Raw genomic sequence first — 25462 nt, 5'->3', positions numbered from 1 at the left:
TGCAGGATGCGAAGAAGAAGAAGAGGACTCTAAGTGTAACATGGATCGATTACAGAAAGGCTTATGACATAGTTCCTCATTCATGGATAGTGAAACACTATTGATGATGAAGGTTGCTGAGAATGTGGGAAGGCTTTTGGAGACAAGTATGGTTCAATGGAAAATGGTGTTGACAGCAAACAGAGAGGAGATGGGGCAGATTGGCATTAAACGTGGAATATTTCAAGGAGATTCATTATCTCCACTTTTTTTGTGATGATAATGATGCCACTGAGCATCCTCTTGAAGAGAGAAAAACTGGGGTATAACTTTGGATCTGGTGGAAGACGCCTCAACCATCTACTGTTTATGGATAATTTGAAAATATTCGGTAGAAATGAAAAGGAAATGGAGAGACTGGTACAACTTGTGGAGACATACTCAGAAGACATTGGGATGGAGTTTGAGATTAGTAAATGAGTGGTGCTGGTGATGAAAAGAAGAGTAAAAGTCCATTTGAATGGAATCGTGCTGCCAAATGGAGAAATCATGAAAGAAATAGAAGATATAGGATATAAGTATTTGGGAGTGTTGGAGGGTGTAGGCATCATGAACAGAGAAATGAAAGAGAAAGTCAGGAAGGAGTATCTTAGAAGAGTAAAACTAATTGCAAAGTTGAAACTGTATGGAGGAAACCTAAGGAAAGTAGTGAATGCATGGGCAGTCAGTGTTTTGAGATACAGTGCGGAAATTTTAGAATGTTCTGACAAGGATTTGCATGCCATGGATATCAAAACAAGAGAGTTTTAGCAATGTTTGGTATATTTCACATTCGAAGTAGTGTAGCAAGGCTGTATCAAAAGAGGAAAGACGGTGGGAGAGGATTGAAAAGTGTAAAAGCTTGTGTTAGAACTGAGGAGATGTTGTTGAAGGAGCATGTGGTTAGAAGTGAGGAGTGGATGCTTAAGGTTGTGGCCAATGAAATGGAGGTATGTGAGATCAAGTCTGGTTATGTGAAACACATGGGTAGAGAAAGGGCAGCAAGGTGTAGTGGACTGGCCCAGAGAGAGTACTGCAAAAGACATGATCGCATAGGACCCCGGATATATTGGGAAGTATGTAAGAAGGTTGGGGTGAAGTGTGCTGGAAAATGGTTTGAGGAGGTGCTTGATGAAGTGAGAACAAGTGAAGATGGCAAGGTAGAGGTATGGTGGGACAAAAGTGTCATAACGACCAAGCAATTGGAACATAATCGTCCAGATTTGACAAAGTCTCAAAAAACTGGCAGATTATAGACTTTTCAATACCCTGGGACAAGAATGTGTGAGAGAAAGAAAATGAGAACTGGAGCAATTATACTCCATTGGCCTTGGATGTAAGGTGTATGCACAGGGTTAAAACACAAATAATACTGATCGTAGTTGGTACACTAGGAGTAGTATCAAATCGTCTGGAAGGACAATTGAAAAAAACTACAAATCCCCGATGTTTTAGGTGGCCTTCAGACCTCTGCAATTGTAGGTACCACCAACATCCTTAGAAAAACCCTTGATCTTTGAAGCTCCTAGTTTGGAGCTGGGATTGAAGGAAATCCTCTGGAAATGAATCCCATCCCTTTCCAGAGAGACATTGATAAACGAAATCAGAATTATTGTTAATTTTATTGTTATTATTATTATTTACTTACTAGGAGTAGTCACACAGTCCACCATCAAAATTTTTCTTTGAGTACAATTTTTGGTGTTCTCTGGAGTTTGAGTGACAACAAATCTCCCTAAATTTCCAGTACTCTCCACCTCTTTTGATAACCTTTATAGATGAACTTGCGTTATCGCAACAGCCGCTTACCATTGATTTCTCGTTGGCAGTGACCATTCACTAGAATTTAGGTGGCAATAAACCTCTCCAAGGTCCCTGTCCTTTTTGCACTTATCTAGCAGGTGATCATCATTATTATTATCATTATTTTTATTTATGATTTTTTAGTTTACTTACACAAATTGACTGTATGACAGTTTCTGCAATCATTTACTTGATAACACTGGTCAACAACAAATTTGTTGTCTGCATTTTCTTATCTTGATAAGTTTTGCAAGGTTAAAGATTTACTCTTTGATAACATAATTATTTTATATCACATGTATAAATAAAATTCATATGCATAAGTTTTATTTAATTATTCATATCTACTTACCAAGACTTTTAAAAACAGTTGTTTGACACCTCAAACCATCTTTCGTTCCTTGAATGACTTCACCAATTTCTGCATAAATTTCAGCCTAGAAAATAAATAATTCTGAATTGATATTCAATTTGATTTGAGTAAGAATTTCATAACTTTTAATGATTTTTTTCTTGTAATGACAACAAAAGGTGTAAATAACAAGTTTTATAAAATTTACTGAATTCAAATCTTTTACAAATGAATACAATTGGAAAATCGTATTAATCTGTATGGTTGTTATGCTGTAAAACTATTGTAGATATAAATATAATGGCCTTAATATAAGAAAAGAGAATGTCAAAATATGAGTATTATCAAATAAATCCTATTTTGAAAGGGATGCTCAATATTCCAGATAAAGCATGAATAACTGTTGGTGGATAAAAAATTATATTATTTATTAAATCATCAAATGTTCATAGATAAAATACACAATAGAAGTTATTCCTTAGTCGATGGAGTTTCAAAGATGCATAGTTTTCTCATCAAAGGAAATAAAATACTTTAGTAGTGTAAAAGAAACATTTCTGGAAGAATAAAAAAATTAAAAACTTAGAAATTGAGGTTGTGGAATCTTATGGCAAGAATGGGAAAGAAGGTAGAATTCCTAATGAACAAATGACAATCCAATGGTAAATCTGTTCTAAAATTTTGTGAACAGTATAAAAATTGGAAACTTACAAACTGCAATCATTAAACCTGATTGCAGTTTGTACTGGAGTAGCAAAAGAAGTATAATCCGTAATAAACACATATACTCTAAAGGTAAATCCAGTTATATATATATATATATATATATATATATATATATATATATATATATATATATATATATATATATAGTAAGATGATTGATAATTTATAATTAAAATTAAAAATTAAAAATTGGTTTCACAAGGAAGAACAAACAAAATCAATAAATTGTACGATAATTTCAGAAACGATGTTCTTATTGAGATAGACAATAAGTCTTGGACAATAATTTTATCATATAGTTTTTTTAAAACAAAGTCTCCTCATTGGCAAAAATATTGGGTGGGGTTTACATTACAATGAGCACTGTTTTCTTTTATTTTAATTGTATTAATGAATTTACTAATACATTATAATATACTCTGCTCTTTAGACTGTTGTCCTAATCCTCTTAATATATATATATATATATATATATATATATATATATATATATATATATATATATATATTATTCCATGTTCACTACCTATTTAATTGTGAATAAAACAGTTTTGAAGACGTTGTTATTATTCCAAGTTTTATGCAAATATGTCTTTGCAGTATTCCTACTGTTATGACCCAAATATATTGGTAATGAACATAAAACAAATATATGTGCTATGGTTATGTATGGACAAATTGAAGCATTCTATCGTGGTGAGGAGTAAACACAATATATACAATGACTGGAATTTTCTTAATTACTGATGCCATCACAGGTATTAGAAAGCCGGTTTATAAGATGGCTGGAGTGTTCCATTATGCTCAGATGGGCAAATCAATTCTTTAAGTTCTGATTGGCTGCTAGTCAATGAGTAGATAATCTATTGAGAAAATTCTTGCTTGAATATGGATATTTATACCGGAAAATGTCGATTTGATTCTATAGCAGTAAAGAAGAATGCCAGTAGGTGGAAAACTGATTTACTTTAAGTGTAATTGGCAATAAAATATATAATAGCACCAGCAGGTTGTTTGTTTGTTAAAGAAACATTTTCACAAATAACATGTTCAATATGCACACTCAAAACAGCAATGATTTTAAATAGTTATCATATCATTATGATGAACCAAGCCCTGATAAATATGAACAAAGCATTAATAATATACTACAAGATCATTTAGTGGTGAGGATAAACCCTGATAAATATGTACTTAAAGTTGCTGTCAGAATCAAGATTGTTTTTAAAAAAGGTCTTTAAAATAGCACAAGCAATTGGGAAAACATGTGTCAAACCAAATGATGAAAGAGTGTTTATATATATATATAAAGTGTTTATATATATATATATATATATATATATATATATATATATATATATATATATATATATATATATATATATATATATATATATATACACCCAGGTATGTGAAGAAAAGCAGAGATAATGTTGAATAGTTTTTCATACCAATACCAATTGTTACCATTGTCATGCCAACTATAAAGCTGAGATACATGTATAAAAACAGCAAATGTGTAATAAAGTAGACCTCATTGTGACGTATGGCAGAAGTAAACTGGCAGCATTACAGATTTCTTAATAAAACAGAAACAATCACATTATGTGTCAATAAATCAGATAAAGTCAACATATCACATGACTGCAGACAGAAATAGATCAAGAAAAATCGGACGTATACTCCATATTTAAAGTCGCAGATAAAAGAAACATTAAAAAAAACCCATAAAAACTTAGTCTTATTTTTAACAACATGGTGCCAATGGAAATTGACATATGTGCCACTATATTGACTATCAGTGAGGAAATGAACAAAAACAAAAAAAACTAAATTACTTTTACATGTCCTATCTCAGAAAAATCATGAACATGAAATGGTAAGACAAGATCCCTGACACTAATGTTTTCTAAAGGGTCAAACTATCATCTATCTTCATATTACTTCAGAAGTCCCTTGGGCTAGACATGCTGTGCATATGTCAGATGAGTGCCTTTGAAAGCAGCTCTTGTATAGTGAACTTTGAGTGGAAAAAGGCATGTAGGTGGCCAGAAAAAAACGCTCCAAAGACAATATAAAGGTATTCTTCACAGACTTAAGTATGTGTACCAAATTGTGTGAGGTGCTAGCAAAGAACAGATGTAAGTAGCGTGGTTCAATCAACAGAGGCTCTATGGAGGCAAAGACAAACTATTTGGATGAAAAGAGGAGGAAACACACACTCTGCAAGTCAAGGGCAGCAAGCACCTCAACAACAGCTACTGACCATAGGTATACATATTCGTACGCTTTTATTCCATTTCTTTCATGTTCCCATTTTTCTGATTTCATTGTAATTGTTACAATCGTTACACTATAAGTCCTAGCAAAATGAATTTCATTACCGATGCTATTTTTAGCACAAACAAGGTGTTTTCTTTTTTGTAATATTTACTACATTACTTTAGGAATTTACTAATTATCTTTGAATTATACCAAGAAAACTTAGATTTATCTCTAACTGGATTTTTACATTGGATTTAGTGGACTTCTACATCAAACTGCATTGGTAAGCTCGCCGTAAATTGCCTAGACAAATTATAATTTTAAAACAAGAATTTTGTTATGCGAGCGACATCGGATTTTTATAAAATACCTTTTTCTTTCTTTTTATTGCAACTAATTTTTTGGATACGTTTTTTTTTTATTAAAGCAAATCGGAAAGGTCGACAGCAATTATATTTAACTGAGTGGGTTGTTTCTTCATTTATTTATTCTTTGTTTTAACTGCAATCGTTCTCCAGTTAATACTTAAAAAATTTTTTTTACTTCATTCTTCGGCCATAACTTTTTTCTTGGCCCCACGTGTACACACACTTTCTTCCACTTACGGGAAATTTGGTCCTTAATCTTTCAATTCCTATTTCAGTCACCTAAATTACTTAGTGTGACAGGAGTTTAGGAATTTAATGCCAAACTTAATTATTACTTATAATTAAATATTATGAACATTATTAAACTATATTAGGCAACATTTGCATAGAATGAAATGCTTTACATTTTTGGTAAAAATGTAACAGAAATCGACTTTTCCTTCCTTTTTAAATTCGGTACATTATTACATTACGTCAAACTCATCATTCACATTACACATGTGAACTTCATTAGGTTTTTGGGTACGCTGACAAGATTAGGGGTGTCTATTCTGAAACCCGTTCTTAACATGGGGAAGTTTGTAGTGTCTATTCCGAGACCCGTTTCATTGGAAAAAATGACATGACATATTCATATTGGTTTAAACTGGGCAAGCGCCATTTGACAACCAAATAAAAGCAACATTGGATTTTTATAAAATAGTTTTCTTTTTTTTTTTGTGTGTTTTTTTTTTTTTTTTTCGAACAATTAAATATTTGGAAATGTTAATTTGAATTAAAGCAACTTTGAAAGGTCAACAACAAATTAATTAAAATGATTGTTGTTTTCTTTTTTTAACGGGGAAGTGGGTTGTTTTTTTTTATTTATTTATTTTTTGTTTTAACGCCAATCGTTCTACAGTTTAAATTTAACCAGGATTTGCACAGAAGGTGTGTCAAATAAAATAGCGTCTCCAATTTCGGCAATAAAGTGTAGAAGCACCGTTATTCTTTGCATTGTATTCGTTGGGGGGGGGGCATAATTTAAAAAAAAACTTTCCTCTACTTTCACCTAACTATTTACAGTGTTCATATAAAGCATTCATCTTTTCTTTTTATAATAAAAATTCCGTTTGCAAGGAAACTGCCAATTTTCTTTTAAAAAAAGTGCAGCTTTTCCTGAAAAAGAAAACAAAAACGTTCCCCTAACAATTTATGGCAAAAAAGGAATCTTTTTTTGGAAGAAAAAAAATTGCAGAAAATATTAAAAGTAAGTAAACAATAAAAAATGCTATTTTTCTTGAGGAATGTGTTCCATTTTAACAAACTGAGCAACAGCAACGCATGGCTGGGTACAGCTAGTTAACAAATAAAAATACAAAACCATTTTTATGATGTACATATCCGATGTATGTAATGCAAATGTCATATTCCAAAACTATAAATTGATCAAGTAGATTTTTTTTAAACTGAAAAAAATAAATAAATCTTATGAGTAAGCAAAAGTTTGTATTTTGAAATAAAGGGAGACAACTCAATTCAAACTACTGGGAAAAATAAACCTTGAATGGATAGAATTTAGTATTAAAATTGCTAAAAAATTAAAAAAAAAAAATGATTTTGTATGTATATATAAAAAAAAAATACTTGATCAATTCATGTGATTTTTGGAATATGACATTTTCGTTCCATGACGGGTACGTATATTAAATTGTTTTTTTTTAATTTTTGTTTTTTAATCATGCTGAATTCTGAACAACATATGTATATGACATTACCCTATGGGATGTCCTCAAACCGAGAAATATTTCAACTTGGTGTTAAATTATACTTGCAATATATTCTGAGTTACCTCCCTTGAAGCACTGGAATTATCTTGGATTTTTGTAGTATGTTCATCACAGTTACCTCCCTTGAAACATTTTCTGGAAATTATCTTTTGCAAGTATGTTTAGAGTTACATCCCTTGAATCATCTTTAATTATACCGGAAATTATGCAGTATGCTTAGAGTTACTTCCCTTGAAATATTCTGAACTTATCTCGAATAATATTGAAAACCAAATTGAATTCCATCTCACATAGGAAATTTAGAAATCGGATTTAATCTCTTTCTTGTGTATACTTTGAGCTAAGTAGACATGTTCCACTTACTTTACAGTTTTATATAAATCTAATATTTACAGTCAGATGTCCTATTTATGGCTTGTTGTTCACAGGTAGATATTCAACTATGGTCCTTTTAGCCATTTCTACACGACCCTTTTTCTACTCGTCGCAGAATTTGCATTGAAAATAACTCCCAAGTTATACCAAAGTAAGCCATATTTATTTCATATATCCTATGTATTCTCTACAATGTGCATACCTTGGCAACACTTGTTTATTTTGATTATGTGTAGGGAATTTTGCCATGGACTCTTACATTGTTAATTATGTTTGTAACTTTTATCCCCGTTATATATCTTATGTTTGTCTTTGACACACCTTCTCTATGAGAAAATCAGGTATGTATATGTAAGCAAGTTCACCTGTCTCTTTAACACATTTAACACATTCTATTGAATGTATTTCTTTTCTGTTGTGTTGGCACCTACATATAGAGTATGAGCTCCAATAAGTGTGTCCTTTAGATAGGCTGTTGGTTTTCTGTATTTGGGAAGTTGGGACCATCGGTAAAAAGTTAAAGTTACTGTACAACTTATAATTAATGAAAGCTTATATAATATAATGCAATTTGGTATGCTAACTAGGAGAGGTTTTGCTTAAATCTGTCTTGGATGAGTTAATGACCATGAATGATATACCATATTTAAAATATTAATTTCTCCATAACTGGCCAGGTTTTAGGTTACTTCATAAGTTTTTATCATTTTCATTATTAGTATCTATCCAGTTGGACGAGGAAATCATCACATGCCCATCACATCTTGCCAACTATTATATCTGTTAAATATTTAGTCTGGGTTAAGGTTAGGGTTGAATGATCATTTGACATAAGTAGATCACTTGGCATTGAAAATAACAACATAACATGATTTATTGTGAAAAATTTAAATAATCAGTCATTAAAATCGTGCAGATGGTTGGGAAAAACAAATATGATGGATTGCCAAAAATAAAATAATTCTTGATTGTTAGTGAAAAAAAAAAAGTTAGTGGCAGAAGAAAACACCCTGTCATAAACCAAAAGTCCTTGGGCACGTGGCTACATTGACAGTGAAGTTTGACGGTGGGCATTTACAGGGATCAGAAATTGTAAACTTGGAGAATAAAGAAAGAAAAAGAAACAATGTTGAAGAAAGAAAATAAAGCAACAAACAAACAAACAAACAAAAATCTAAAGAAGTAGTAATCAAATCATGAAAACGGAAGAAGAAGACAACGAAAAAGAAAATGGAAATATTAAGAAAAAGAAACAAGATAATAAAAAATACAAAAGGATAATAAATGAGACAGAAATATGAAAGAAAAAATTAAAAAAGAAAATGAAAAGGGAACAAATAGAAAACATACAGACAATGAAAAAAACAGTAAAAAGCAAAAATGAAGAAGAAAAACAGATGAAACAATTAGGAATAAATGAAAATGTAAAGTAACATGAAAAAACTCCTAAAACGAAAATACAACAATCTATAAAGTAAGATGAAATAAAAAATGGACAAAAGAAAATGGAGAAAGAAAAAAAAGGAGTGTGTTTGAAGAAGAATGAGTAAAAAATGAAAGCTGAAAAAAATAAAAAATAAAAGAAAAATGGAAAATGAAGGCAAAAAGAGAAAAATAAACGAAAAAGAAAAAATAAATAAAATAAGACGTAAAATAAAGATTAAAATTTTTTAAAAAATCTAAAAATGGAAATGTTTAATTAAAGGATGAATGCATAATTAATTATTGATATCGGTAGTTGATTGGCATTTTGATACTAAGAAAATCCACTGTGTGTGCATCTTCCCTCCTCATTAAAACACACCCCTTCATTGCCACAAAGATTCTTTCAAGCACAGCAGAAATACAACATAACAGACTATTACTGACTCCCTCTCTCTATCTTATATATATTATGATATTATTGCACCAATCACAACTTTTTATCTCTCAGCTATGTATTAGCTATTTGATTAATTTCCAGCTTCTTTATCTGTGGACTAAAAAAAAAATTAATTTGTAATTTTTTTCATTAAATAACATGAAGCAATTTCTGATGGAAATCAGATGTTAATAATAATTTTTAATGTAAAGATGGAATTTCTAGATTTTATCAGAGAGAAGATATGAAATAAGATTCTGGAGGAATAAATTGCAAACAGACCTTGGAAAGGATGATATCACCACTTCCTTTTTTCGCCATATCAATGTCTTCAACATAAACTCTAGAAGATTGCATTAATACTGGGTCTAACTCTTGCCAGTTTGGTTTGCAGGCACCAACAGCTAAAAATGAAAAACGATTATACAATATATATTTACGAGTACATAAAAAATGATGAAAAATTAGAAAGATTAAAAAAGAAATTAAAAAAAAAACATGTCAATCAGCATGGAAAAAGAAAGATAATGTCTCCTTATGGAAATAGTGTGAAGGATTTTTTTCTGAATTCATTTTAGATTGCGGTGTCTGACTTGCTATTTCATTTCTCCCTTCCTCCTAAACACTAGGTATGGTTTCATCTGGCAGTTTTCACTTGCCAACTTTTGTTTGAAATGAAGATATATAAATACCAAATAAATACATATTGGTCTTTGTTATATAGTAGACAATACTAGATGATTATAATTCCAATCTTAAAAAACTTTTTTCCTTTTTAATGATCTTTACGAAACTTTTCTTTTCCTTCTTCTTTATCTTCTTCTTCATCCATCTAACATTTACTATCTATGAATTCAATTGTAGTAAAGACTAGACTTTCAAGCTAATACATATGATAAAGAAAACTTCCAAATAATGAGTCATTCTTTATTCTACAAATAGGTGAGCTTGGATGAGGTCGACACATCATACCTAAGGGTAACATTGTACCAATGCCTCCAAGATGGCTAACATTTTGTGCAACAATCCATTTTTACTGTTCGAGGACACCTTCCTACCATATCATTTCCAGGTGGCCTGTATATGCAGTATGGTTGCAATCAGGAATGTCATTTATTTATCAACTGTCTGAATTGTTAACTGCAGAAGGTTGTGTCATTATCAATCAAAACCTCAGCTCAAGGGGGGGGGGTCATGTTAAAAAAAACACTGACCAAATCACGTGTGGATCTTGCCACAGTTATGGCTACCAGATTTAATACTGTGCGTGGCTACAATCAGTAAATGTTAAAAAATGGCAACCATTTTTAGTTCCATACTTCATATTCACTGAAACATCTTTGTAATGACAGACATTTTTCATAGTTCCAGACAACCACTTTTTCTGGCACTTTCAACATGGATAAGTCGATTCTATGCACAAACCATAATGTTTGGCTGACTCTATTATTCCAACTATGTTGATGAACTTTAGTCAGCTGTATAATGCCCAAGTTTCTTGTGGCAAAAGCACACAATGATCACATGGAGTCAATCTTCCTCTGCATTTTATTGAATTTCTTTTGCCAGTCAGTCTATTCGGGTGTGGTCAGATCTATGTGCCAAAAAAACATGACTGACTTTGTGCTCACAGTCCATCTTGATGTTTGATGAAGCCTGGAGTCATCTATACATGGAAAAGTATCCGACATATTTGTCACATGTAGAAAAGTTGTATCTTTGTGTCATGATTATAGAACCAACTACAATACTGCTTCCTTACCGTTATCGCAGTCGACCATGCTCACCCAGACTTTTAGTCCCAGCACTCTTGCACCGTTTTGCAGCTTCTCCAAATCCCTGCCAGTTAGTTGGTACAAGTTAAGATGTTTTCTTGCAGATTTTGATCATACCACATCCTCAATATATATATCATAGTTCTTTGTTTAAATTTCATTCAGAAAAACATCAATTTTCAGAACAAAAAATTATTGTTTGAATAAACGATACAGTTCAGATTTTTTTCCTTAACCCATGGATTTTCGATGTATGCTCATCTCCTCAGAGAAAAAAGTCATTAGCAAATATTAGACCTAATTCGAAATAATATTGTTATTTTGCACATACAAAGAAAATATATTTAAAAGTTAATTACATCTTTTTAGGGGCATAGATAAAGAAAATAGATGAAATAAGATATGAATTTATGGTATCCGGATGTCGTGGTAATTCTTGTATAGAGTGGTATATTGTAGTCAGAGTCCATGTTTGTTGAATAAATCCACATTGTAGGTTAAATTTCAATTAATTATAAGGTATTTTTGATCCTTAGTGATAATCCTTTGTGTATGGAAAGTTTGGGGTATAATCCTCCTCATTTTTTGTTGGTGTAGTCCCTGTATGAAATGTCTGCTGAAAGCTATTTTACTTTTATAGATTAGAATTATATATTAAAGACCGCCGTAATGTTTTTGAGAAAAGCTCAGGATAGCTGGAAATTTTTCAGATTAGATATTTCAGGGGTGGACTTGAAGTATAATAAAATCCAAAATATAGTAAAGTACTCTGATAAAATCTATCATATGCAGAATATTTTGAGCAATTTTTTTACTTGTGTCTCTAGTTAACGCGAAAAGAAAAAAAAGTTGATGTTACCCAGTATAATTCAGGGGAGATGACTATGGCTAAAGGAAAAAAGCTCTTAAATTATGTAGCACTTTGTGTCAATGAAGCCAATATTAGTACTTGATACCACACGATTAATTAATCTGTGTTCCTATTCACCTAAAGGTCCTGGTAAAACTGGTAATTAGTAAAAACCTGAAGCGAGTGCTCAATACTATTGCAGAGCAAATATGTTTTATTTTTTTATTACCGTTTTATCTGTTTGGTTACATATGTTTCAGATGTTGGACCATGTTTACGATCTAACAGCCTCGTCAGACCTTACAGAAGTGGTTGTTAGTATTAGGAAAAAGTGTTTTAGAAGAAATACAGAAAAAAAGGGGGTGGGGTGAGGTAGGAGATAATAGGGGTAGGGAGACAGGTATTGACAATATTTCAGTTTTGAGGGTTAAGATACATTAGATTGTATTGTGTGTGTGGGGGTAGCAGATTCAGGTAGGCATGGGTGGAGATATATGGATATAGGGAAGGAGAGGCAGAGAGAGGATGGTAAAGAAAAGAAAAAGGAAGGGAGTAAGGAGAGGAGGGGGAGTTTCAATTTTTAGGTTTTAAATTTTAACTGTCTTTTGCTTGTTCAGTAAGGTATATTAAGTAGATGAGAGAGAGAGAGAGAGAGAGAGAGAGAGAGAGAGAGTGAGAGGGAAAGGGTTAGTGTAGATGTCATGTCTTTTGACAGTTACAGGGTTCATTTAAAATTTTCATAGTCGCTATACGTCGACTTATCCATTTCAGTTTACAGTGGGTTGTTTTTTTACAATACATATGTTAACGCATGCACAAATACGCATACATACATATACATATATATGTACATTTAATAAAAGGACATGTTTTTCGTTAACACGCACTCATTAGGGAGACTAGTCAAAAGTAGCTCCTTACATAAATTTAGTTTCCAGGAAGTTGTATTAGTTTACATAACTAACATATTCTGTATAAGTTGTTTGTCCTGACAATTCATGTACATTTCTATTGTGCTTAAGGACTTTTAATATAAACCTTTTTGTTAGTAACTACATCCATGACATTTATCTATCATGTATTATGTGCTTTTTCACGTTTGTCATTAACAAATCTTCCCTGTGAGAATAAATATATCTTTTCTTTATTAGTACCATTTCATCATCGTCTTTTTTCCTTTTTATATTATGCTTTTGTGTTATCTATGATACTACAACGTATTCAACATGGTGTTAAAATAAGAATATCAAACATTCTAAGTTTGTAGTACCAACCATTAATGTGAGCTCCTTTCTTTACCCATTCCGCCTTAAGAATTGGTTCCATAGCACTTGTTACAGTCACTATGACATCAGCATCAAGTACAGCTTCTTCAACAGTGTCACATGCTTCAGCATTAATCTCAGAGGATAGTTTTTCAGCACTGGATCTTTTTCGGCTCCACACCTTGACCTATAAATAAAACATGAAGATTATTTTTCAAAGTAAATCTTCATTTAAGTAAATACAAAATCCGTATAATTTTTATAAAATACTTTCATTTAAGTAAATAAAAAATCCATATAATTTTTATAAAATACTTCCATTTGAATTGCATGTATCAAAATTTGAGCCTAATCAAATTATTAGTTTACAAATTACAGTTATTAAGTAAAGTTACTGCTATAAATTAATTTTTAAAAATGCAAAAAATTAGAGGTTGTAGCCTACATGAATTGCACTTTTAATTGTTTCCACACTAATCCTATCCTCCACATTTGGCCCACTACAATTACTGGCTGTTTTCAGACCTCAAAAGAAGGCTCCAGGGAAAGAGATTTGACTCCAATGAAGAAGAGATATAAGAAACTGAGGTCTACTTTAAAGCCAAAGACAAATCGTTTATGTCCGTGACTTATTGAACAATCTCTCAACTTTTCAACATCACAGAAAAACGTGGCAAGAAAAAAAAACCCAAAGCATGACTATCCTACTTAAATCAGCCAAAATCCAATTTATCCCTTTGGAGAATAATAAACTTTAAATGGACTAATAGATTCTAGAATATTTTGGGTTCAACCCAACTGCACACATCTCAAAGGGAAAACATTACATTTACTTTGGGTAGAACACCTACATCAGTTCATTCTCTAATCGTAATTCTATATCACTGGAAAAAGTGGGTCAAATAAGACATCAACAGAGGAGTGGCACAAGGCATTATTGCATTACTGCTATAATGCCTACAACATGGTGTTCTAGGATGGTTGTTGCACTAAAACAGGATTACATACTGTAGATCTACAGAAGCTCCACAATACAATCAGGAGGAAGGCGTGTCATACATCATCTCCATTCTATCAGCCATCGTTAGTCCTAGAACACTAAAAACAAAAAACATCCAGAACACATGGAATAGTTACTATAATCTTACCCTATCCCCAGGCATATGGAATGCAACTACTTACATCACTGAATGGAGCAGATGTTGGTATTTTCAGACCCGACAAAGATTTGACGTGTCAGGAGATGCATGCACATGATTATTTGACTTTATAACTGTCGGGATATTTGATGTATTCATATACTCTAACCCGATAAAATAATTTACGAATAACTTGTCATGAAGGAGTGCATGCTATCCCATGAATTAAATAAAGGGATTTGTTTGAAATTTAATGAACATTCCTGAGTTCAACAAAAAGAGTCATAAGTTCAATAGAAAGATTCTCGAGTTTGACAGGATACACCTGAAGAAGGTTGGAGGTTACATCGACCGAAACATTGTGAAAATAACTCTGAAAATGAGAGCAGTTGTCCAAAGAATCCAAATAATATGAAAATCTTTTGAAAAAAATGTATACATGATTTACAGAGTATTTTTGTCAAAGAAATTCTTCAAAATACAAAGATCAAATCTAATAAAGCCCAACAAAAAACACCCAACAAAAAACATTCAATATTTTAATATTAAAATAAATATGTTACTTTATTAAATAAAAAAAAATTCTTAAGGAAAAATTGCAGAATCTTATGGTAAGGCAACGTTATTCTTTAAAATGGCACTCACCTTTTTGAAGCTAAACAAAGTTGTTAATGCTTTATAATGAGATTTGGCTTGGACTCCAGCACCCAAAATGGCCAATGTTTCTGGTTGCAATGGGCCAAGAAACTGAATAACACAAAAGCAGTTGATTAGAAATGATCATAAATTAAGAATAGTAAGGACAAAACATGGACACATGGGCGTTCTGAGGTAAATCGTTTTTGCACTCACTATAATTTTCTCAACACTTATATCAATATTTCTCCTATCAATACTCTAATGGTATTCTAATGAAACTTCAAAAAACCTTTATTTAAAGTTTTAGGCATTCTTTTTTTTTTTTTTTTTTTTCAATCTCACTGAAATCATGAAGTGGTGCCTTCATCAACTTTAAACCTTAAAATTAAAAATCAGTTCATTTTATATAGATTCTCTTGAATTTGTTAGTATTTCTGGAGAATTGGTGTTTCATTTTAAGGTGTTATAGAAGAAGATTTATTTTTTTTAATCCTTCACATTAATGATTGGAAAGGACCAATGATGATCCTTATAAGAATCTAAATTACTTATGCTTATTCTAGAAAAAGTTTAAAAAATGTTATTTCAAATGAAACATAGATTATAATTTAAACTTACTTTTGTAGCCACTGCAGAAACTGCTGCAGTTCTCATTGCAGTAATATAAACACCATCCATTATCTACAAAAAAAGTTAGAAAAAGTATTAAGGATTGTTTTATCCAAAAATAATAATCATTATATATTTATTTATTTATTTATTTCTCCCTTTTGTGTGCACACAAAGTTCACACTACATAGCCAGTTTCCTCCTTCATGCATTCGTCATACAATCAGCACTCACACTCTCTTTATTGGCCTACTTGTTGATTTGGAACATTTAATTTGCAGATTCTTATTATTTATAAACTAGCAGTACCTGCTAACCGGCATTGCCTGGTGGAAGCGTGCCCCCCTGCCCGTGAAAAAAGTAAAGTACGGTTGTTGTTGCTGTTGTTGCTGCTGCTGCCCAAAACACCCCAACTCCTATATGGATATTGAGCAAGCCCCAGCCATCAAAAAATAAAAAATATCAGTGAGGGTAAAAATAAAATATTAGACACAGCAGTCAACCTAGGTGGAGAGATGTGAAAAAGAAATGTAGTAGGCAGGCAGGCTCGAACCTGTATAGCAAATGATAAAAGGAATAAAAACAAAAAGGCATCCATTTAACTGGAGAGAGAAGAGAGAGAGAGAGAGAGAGAGAGAGAGAGAGAGAGAGAGAGAGAGAGAGAGAGAGAGAGAGTCTGTAATTTTTGATGGACAAAAAGCAGGAAATACTTTATCGGACAGTTTTAAATCAAAATAATTTATTTTATTTTAAAAGTAAAACTGTTTCACCAATAAACTGAAAACAAAACTTTTCATTTGTATTTCAGATTTTAATAAAACATGGTACTTATGAATATTGTGAAAGTCTGTGTCAAAATCAATAAAGAAATCCAAGTATCAAATAAAGAAATCAGTGCGAAAAAGAAAAAAATGAAAACTCCCAAGCAAAATTAAGGGTTAAAGGTCAAGATGGTTTATAAAAATGGCGTTTCAAGGATTCCAGAAAAAAAATTATATCCTAAAATTATGATAAAATAAAACCAGTAGAGATAAAGTTCTGTTTATTATTTGTTTATGAAAAAGTATTTTATCTGTGATTTATAAATGTTCTGTTTTTGCTGTATAGTTGTACAAGTAGCCTCCAACCTGTTATAAAAAAGGGACACGGGCCAACACCGGTATAAAGATTAGCGACATTGTTTAACAAATAATAGGATTTAATGTTTTATTTCATGATTTAAAATTTAAAACATTGAACAATACAAACAATACATTGTATAACAAATAAAAAAGAAATGAAAAATGAAGATTCAAAATGATTTAAATTTAAAACATTGAACAATACAAACTCCTAACATATATTATTCATTTGTTTACTTAAACTCACTCTGTCGCTTTTGCTCTGTGTCTGTCTTTCCCCCTCTGTCTGTCTGTTTCTCTCTCTTTCTTTCTCAGTAAACAGAGAGAGAGAGAGAGAGAGAGAGAGAGAGAGAGAGAGAGAGAGAGAGAGAGAAGCAATTAATTCCCAGCAGCTAAGTAAGCATGTGTCTGTAGATGCCATGTTGGATAGTATCTTGATCGTTATAGTGTATAATAAGATTGTATTCTGGAATAAGGGTTCGTTCGCCAATGAGAATAGCTGGAAGGTTTTCAGGGAGAATTTATTATTTTTCGAATCAGTGGCGGGAATTTAATGACTGTACTATGAGTTTATGAATCAGTTACGGGGGGGGGGAACTACATTATCCGTCCCCTGTGTATAACAATTTGCAGTGTTTACTGGTGGCGGTGGTAGAATTTTAGTGATGGGGTGTAAAAACAACAACTTTCCCTGTAGGTTAATGCGATAGTGATGCTGTAGCTCCTCGAATGTAATCTAGGTTTTTATTTAAACACCTGGATGTGTCAAAAAAGTCTTTATAAAGTTACTTATAGGCTATAGGCTAGATATAAGAAATTTGTATGTGGCATTTGTTGTTTGAAACCTACTGTATTTTGGTCCAGAGGGGAATAATTGCATTTCTTTTATTATATATAGGGATTTAAGAGTTAAAAAAGCAAAAACAGAAATGAAAATAGAAAGCTTCCGGGATAGATACAGCTAATTATACATATTATATAATAATAATAATAATAATAATAATAATAATAATAATAATAATAATAATAATAATAATTACATACAATTTTATTTTGTATGGATTATCTGCTTTAAATAAAATAGCTACTACTACTACTACTACTACTACTACTACTACGAATGTGTGGATGACATTGAAGCTATTGGAAAAAGAACTGGAAATGTTGATGAACATGACCAGAAGAATCTTCAGGCAATATATTCAAATAAAATTTGAAATGGAAAGATGAGTACTACTAGAGATGAGAAGGATAAAACTGAAAACAGCGGAGGGTATGGGACAGCCCCACCAAAAGAAGATATAGGTATTAGATGAACATGATGAACATGATACCTCTAAATATGTAGGAGTTCATGAAGCATACACTATCAACAGAAATGAAAGAAAATATTAGAAAAGAATGTCTGAAAAGAACATGAAAACTCCAAGGAAGTAAATTATATAGCAGGAATCTAGTAAAAAGACTCAATACCTAAGCAGTATCATAATTAAGATGTTCTGGCTTATTCATAGGACTGTGACATCTTCACCAGAAGAGTAGGAAACTAATGAGTATGCACAATGCACTACACCTGAACAATGATACTAAGAAATTCTACACAAAAAAGAGATAAAAGAGAAGAGAGCTGATAAGTATAGAAGACCATGTGGAGGACACACATGCATACACACAGAGAAATGGAAAATACATAACCCAGAACACAAAAAGGTTAATTACCACAATAAAAGACACTGTCAAAATAAACAATACAAGGCACATAGAAACAACAAAATAAAGTTGGAAGAGAAATAGATACATAAACAATTAATAAGAATGACAACAGAAGAGACTCATAAAAATACCTGTATATGGTTGCAAAAAGGACACCTAAACAGAGAAATGGTATAACACAAGACAATGCAGTTAGAACTAAGCATATTAAATATAAACAAAAAACAGTAAATATAAATTTTGTGGACACAGAGTAAAAACGGTAAATCACATCATTAGTGAATGCAGCAAACTAGTCCAAAAGAAATACAAAAACAGACACGACTGGGAACTATATAAACTACTGCATTTTGAACATGCAAACAAATGGAATAGACACACACTGGGGGCAGTACTCTAAAACAAAATTACAAAATCCTGAAACATGGAGGTACAAACAAATAAACGCAACCAAGCAAGAAGACCAGATTTCAACTCTTTTTTTTTATCCTCTTTGCATAAAACTAAATATAGTCTAAATTACCTCCCCTTTATACCATGCAGCTGTGTTCCAAAATTCATAATGAGCAGTTAATTAGTTTAGAAGTGAATGCTATACAAATATATAAATACATACACATACCTAATTTCATATAACCAGAGATATATCTATGTATTGTGATATTTAGTGTTGGCTGTTTTTACACAACAACATTTATGATCATGTTAATCATAGGTAATTTTCATGTTTAAAATGTGTAAGAATAAAGTTTTCATAAAGAAAATTAGTTTGAGACGTGGTCTCTGGCCTTGGTTTTTACTAAGAACCACACCCAACAATTAATATAAACTCTTTATAAAAGTTATGTTATATCAAAGGAAGAAAATGAAAGATATATATAGGTGTACATGCATATTAAAATGGAAGTAAATGAAACATTGAGGAATATTAGGGTCACCAGTTAGTAAATGCTAATGAAAACATCACCATAGTTTTGTAGATGAAAAATTGAGAAAAACGAAATTTTATAACAAAACATTTTTTGTATCTATATTTTATAAGAATATAAAAGTTATTTTTAATCAGATGCAGATTCATGTTTTGGTAAAGAGAGTTTGAAAGAGAGTAGTCAAAAAACTTAGAGATATGTATATCAATATGTTGTTTATAGTTTGAATATGTGTGTGTAAGTAATAGGTAGATTGGCATTGTGTATACATTTTGGTTTACCTTGTTCTTGTATTTTTATTAATTTACATAGCAGCTTGTTCAAGTTGAGGATAGGGGCATCTTACCGAATGCCAAACATTCATTAGCTAACTCAAATATTCTAACCGAGAGATCTTTTTAAGATTTTGATCGCCCCTTTAAGTGCAATTGTGTGAATCTCTCTTGCACTTGAATCACCGGGTATATTTGCCTGGTAGTTTTTAAAATTCTTTTTCATGAATCCAATTGCCCCATAATTACTGGAATGATCTTAATGTGTGTATAAATGTGCACAAGCTGATAGAATTTTTATGTGAGTCTTGAAGTGTTCCTTTTTACTTTCCTACCAAACTGGAGGAATCCTGACAAAGTCTTTCCAACATAAGCATCATCATCATACTATGGTTCACTCACGCTGATAAGTTTTCCATTTGTGCTGTCAAAAAGAACAATAGCAGCATCGTGACTTGGAATTTCAACGTTGTCTGGGAAAACAGTCACAAGTTTTGTTGCAATTATCTGGTTCGGTTGACTGTAGCATGGCATGACCAAACAGAAGCTGAAATGGCGGAATAATTAATGCATCAATTCATGTCTCATTTGAGAAATTACAACTTGTAAATAACATCACACACATGACAGCACCATAAATTTTAAATCATAGAAAACCGAAAAAATTTATATATAATTCAATGTTTTCTGTATATATTATAAATTATTTATGTCATGTGAACAACCCCGTTTTATTTGAATAAACTTTTTATTCAATCAAAATGTATTTATCAATGTCTTTTCTTTTTATTTTTCCTTCTTTTTAGTGGACAATTTTTATGATTCTTATATGGCAAGAATTACAGGCACCTACATAATGTTAACCTTTCTGATTTTAACTAAAATGTTAGCAATAAAGACACCAGACTTTTCATTTAGAATGGTGGCGGTGGTGGTGGTGGTAGTGATGACCGTCACCACCAACTCAAGATTGGAAAATATCACTAAAAGTGCTCAGCAAAAAGACCTAAATTGATCTGTCCCTCAAAGGAGCAGGATGTCAAGCTTATTGCAACCACAGAATATAGACCTTAACATATTATGAAATGAAGAGGGTACAACAAATGAATAACTATTTCCTTCAGACGTGAAACTAGTCAAGTTGGATAAGACCAGAAATGATGACCAGCCTTTTATCAATTTTGCCCTTTTTGGCCTTGAAAGGTTGACATTATGTAGGTGCCTGTAATTCTTGCCATATAAGAATCATAAAAATTGTCCACTAAAAAGAAGGAGAAATAAAAAGAAAAGACATTGATAAATACATTTTGATTGAATAAAAAGTTTATTCAAATAAAACGGGGTTGTTCACATGATATAAATAATCTATTATATACAGAAAACGTCGAATTATATATAAATGTCGTATTTTTATCTCGATAAATATCAAAAGATACATAGTTTTAATTGCTAATAAATATCAAGATTATAAGTATAACAATTAAGAAACTTATAATTTTTTGGGGGAAAAATGCTTTCATTTTTGTAGTGATATCATAGAACTACTTTCCTATGTGCAAGGATTGCAAACGCTTTGTTATAGGAACATATAAACACAGCCAATAGATTTCAATCTGAACAGCATGCCATAATAAACGTGTTTAATGTTATCTTGTGTATAAATGTTAATAAATATGACAACAATGCCTCCATTATAACTACCCACGTTTTCATTATATGGTGGAAGCGTGGGATACGGACAAGGAAAAAAAAAACGTTAGAAGATTCTCTTTAAAAAAAAAAAAAAAGAACGAATCTCTGCATAGAAACGAACAACAAAATTAACATACAATAGTTCCAGGAATAACGGCACAATCACTCTGACACACCGGTTCTCACCAGATCACCAAAGTTAAACAACATTGAGCCTGGCCAGTACCAAAATGGGTGACCATTTGGGAAGGCGAGGCACTGTATGTACTGCGAGGTAAAATATCAGGTTGAGAAACTGGTGCAGTCTATCTTTCTTTTGAGGGTAGATGGGACTCTCTTAAGCCGTGGTAGGCACCCGATCTAGTGATGGCATCACGATAAAAATACCCTTGATAGCTCTGGCGAAGCATCAAGTATTCAGCTACTGACAAGATATGAATTACACTACAAACTCGTGTAGTGAGTTCAATCTTGGCTACGGCTGCGCTGGATGGATGGACCAGGAATAACAGGTTACCAAGATGGCTTATAACAACAATATTTCATCATTTGATTGGAATTCTACAAATCTGGTTGAAGCATTTCAGTTGTTTTGAACAAAGACTGAAATTTTATTTCATAATTAATCAAATAAAAACAGAACACAAGCAAATTATATTTTATTACAAGTCGGTAACGAAGAACTAAAAAAAATTAACACTTAGTCATTAATGACAGAAAAAAAATGTTCTCCTCAAATTATTTTTAATAATTAATCGAATACTTTACAGAGAATTTTAGAGTAAATCGTATAAAAATTAATGTTATATAGACAGAACTCTGACGAGTCATTAGATATCTTTGTCAACAGATGAAGCTTATGCAGAAACGTATGTTGACAGAATCAGAGCAACAATAAAGAATAATAGAACATATTACTGCCAGCACACCAATTACAGTCTTCCAGAAAGAGTTATTAAAAAAGATGACACCTTAACTCTTGGCAAAATGTATGGAGCTTCTAATACCCATTTAGAACAACTTAAGGTCATGCTGGACAATAATCATTGTCAGTCTGCTTAACGTCCCTGCTATGATTTAGTGAAATAAGGCTTTTTTAAGCTTACTCTCTTTTATTACAGTGAGAAAACGAGAGAAAATGTTATATGATAAACACAAGCAAAATAACGAGTTTAAAAGCATACATTTACAAAAAAGATATTTTATACATTTTTAAAATGGAAGTTTACATAGATAGGAAAACAGAAAGTTTCTTCATATTTTTAGAATCCTTGTAGAACAAGGAGTATTAATTAACTGAAATATCAAAGTCTGAATCGATAATTTAATTGCTGTGAATTATCCACAAGTTTGAAAATCATAATCAAAACTTCCGAACTCATACAAATTATAATTTATTAAAATGTTTTTAATAAGAGTCAATGTTCATTTGTTTTCATAGTTGAAAGAATGTTCATTGAGAAAATTTATGAATATTTCAGTGAATAACTTTATATGTTTGTTTTGATGAGCATACAATGATGTGAAAGATTTAATGAGTTTGTGTGTCTGTGTGTTTGTTAATGTCTGTGTGAGTATGTACAGACATCTATTTTAACTAGTCATAACAGATACTAAACTTATCATAGCCTCGCTGTAATCACGCAGAGACTACTCAAATAGGATAATGGCATGCAGCCCCAACTGTAAAACCTAGTTGCACGCGCAGCTGTTTAAATTTGTTTCAGCTGTACGCACATTTCCCTTTCTACACCCACACAAATTCTGTGGAATTATAAACGAAACTCCACCTGTTCACGCGGACGTAGTCCAAATCATCTTATGTCACAAGGATGTTCTTTTCATTCAATTGGATTATGAAGAAAACAAATTTCAAAAATGTTTTTTTCTAACAACGTTCGTGGAGCCGGTTTGGATCTATAAAAAGGGCATTTTGCGCCCACACCAATCAGTCAACTTCGAGTCAGCATGCTGTAAACATCATCACTGACTCTGTCCATGTGGACGTTAAACACGCGTGCACTCGATAATTAATTTCCCATGGAAATGGACTTTTTACCTTTTTGTATCTCTTGCTAAAGTAAGCAACAGACTTTTATGTTGTTATTTCTTCCTAAAAAGAACTGGTTATTTCTAACCCAGAACTTTCATTTTTCTACTTCATTTCATTTTATTACCTCAGTCGCAGGAGGACTCAATTAAAAAGAAACTTTCTTATCTTCTGTTTTAATTTATTTACAATTTTAAAAAAATAAATTTTGTATTTAATTTATTCATCCACCTCAATCATCTTTGATTGTGCAACACCATTTTACACTCCATATTTTTATTATTTTGAGCTTGTGGGACTAACACTGACACTCGTAGCCCTGCAACAAACTATTCCCCAATCTAAAATATGACTGAGAGTATGATATCATGACACAGAACAGATACTACACCATCCTTCCCCTACAAATAGAAGGGTTAATGCCTGACAGGACGGTATGGTTACTATAGAACAGATACTACACTACCCTCCACCACCAAATTGAGTAGTATAGTTTTGGCTACATATATAGAAGTAATAGTATAGTTTTAGCTTCAGACACAAACAAATCTCTATTAATAATAGAAGGTGCGTGATATGTACAGCTTCAATGAAGGAAGAAATTATCTTCCTTCTGAACTCTCCTGTGTCTTGCAAAAACAAACATGATCGTGTTCTTCAAATTCTATTTTCTTTAACAAATAATTTTCTACCTTATCGATTTTCGTAATTTTGGGTTATAATCATCTTAAAAATACGAGGAATACGTAGATACCATTGTTTTTTATGTGAACAACTTCAGTATTACGATTTCCGAAATTTCGGCCTAATAGTATAGAAGTACCAAACTCTTTTATCAACATTGGAATATCCTCTATTTTTGTTTTGTTACTTAACAATGATGTTTTATTATATACACTTAAAGTATTTGTGATATAAGTACCGATTTAAGAAGAATTAAACTAATTGTGCAACGATACTCGTGGCAAGTTGGCAAAATTAAATTGCAAACACCTGCTTTTAAGTAGTTTGTTTGCGTCGTCGTACACGTGTTACAATGTTACATGCATATCGACCTCGACTTGATCTGTAGTCGCAAGAATTCGATTTGTGAAATAAAATTGGAGCTCAGCATATAAGAAAAAGAAATGACAATTCTTGCGAATTCAGACTGAAAAAGGAAAATTAAGAAAAAAATAATAACTTTTAAAATATTAAAAAAACAAAAAAGAGAATTTCTCTTCGTTTCGCCCTGTTGATGGCAATCCAATATGGAAAGAAACAAAACTTTTAAACAAAAACTGAATTACCCGTTATGTTCTTCAACATCGATCAAAGTTTTGTCTGGTTGTACCATTTTGCTTCCTTTCCCTTCGGAATAATCTTTTAATGCCATTTCAATGGTGGGGATAAGGTCATCATATTTCAAAACTCCCGATATTTCTTCAGCGCTAATAAATCGAAGACTAGACATGTTTTCTCCTAACAATGGGGGGAAAAAAGTAAACTTTTTAAAATTTAAAAATTATTCTGAAAAGATTAATTAAAGAAAAAGAAAAAGAAAAAACACCCCAAAATGTTAGCTGTTAATACACGTCCCCGTTTTGCAACACTTCTAACTGTTATCAGTTGATAAGCACAGCAGTTGAACACAAACGCCCAAGAGCGGTCTGCGCGGAATTAATTGAGTTGACGTTACGTTCGCTTGCTCGTTATCTGGTTTTGTTTTTCTTGATAAAATTAATTCGGAGGCCTCATTTCCTATTTATTTGCTTTTCTACGGTGGCAAAGTTAGACACAAGATCAATTTTAATGTGGGGACATTCAGCTCTCACAAAAGAGTGGGACAGAAATTAAAATTGCCTCAGTCTTGAAAGACTTTCAAATGACCC

General features: G+C 31.9%; 1 protein-coding gene across 1 annotated transcript in view; it reads right to left on the bottom strand.

The window, feature by feature from the left end:
- Window positions 1-25252, bottom strand: part of LOC145252680 (ketimine reductase mu-crystallin-like) — a 34764-nt gene extending 9512 nt beyond the window's left edge. Inside the window, exons 1-7 of the mRNA XM_080112501.1 lie at window positions 24881-25252; window positions 20252-20396; window positions 15824-15886; window positions 15212-15313; window positions 13437-13614; window positions 9820-9941; window positions 2174-2258 (exon numbers count right to left, since the gene is read on the bottom strand). Of these exons, the coding sequence (XP_079968627.1) occupies window positions 2174-2258; window positions 9820-9941; window positions 13437-13614; window positions 15212-15313; window positions 15824-15886; window positions 20252-20396; window positions 24881-25044 (859 nt within the window). The 5' untranslated portion in view covers window positions 25045-25252. The remainder of the gene's footprint in view (window positions 1-2173; window positions 2259-9819; window positions 9942-13436; window positions 13615-15211; window positions 15314-15823; window positions 15887-20251; window positions 20397-24880) is intronic.
- Window positions 25253-25462: the final 210 nt, after the last annotated feature.

This window comes from Euprymna scolopes, chromosome 29 (assembly GCF_053919585.1).
Source record: "Euprymna scolopes isolate OS-2025 chromosome 29, ASM5391958v1, whole genome shotgun sequence".
NCBI classification, from domain to species: Eukaryota; Metazoa; Mollusca; class Cephalopoda; order Sepiida; family Sepiolidae; genus Euprymna; species Euprymna scolopes.
Note: the sequence above shows the minus strand (reverse complement) of the source record. Positions and strands in the feature narration are given on the sequence as shown.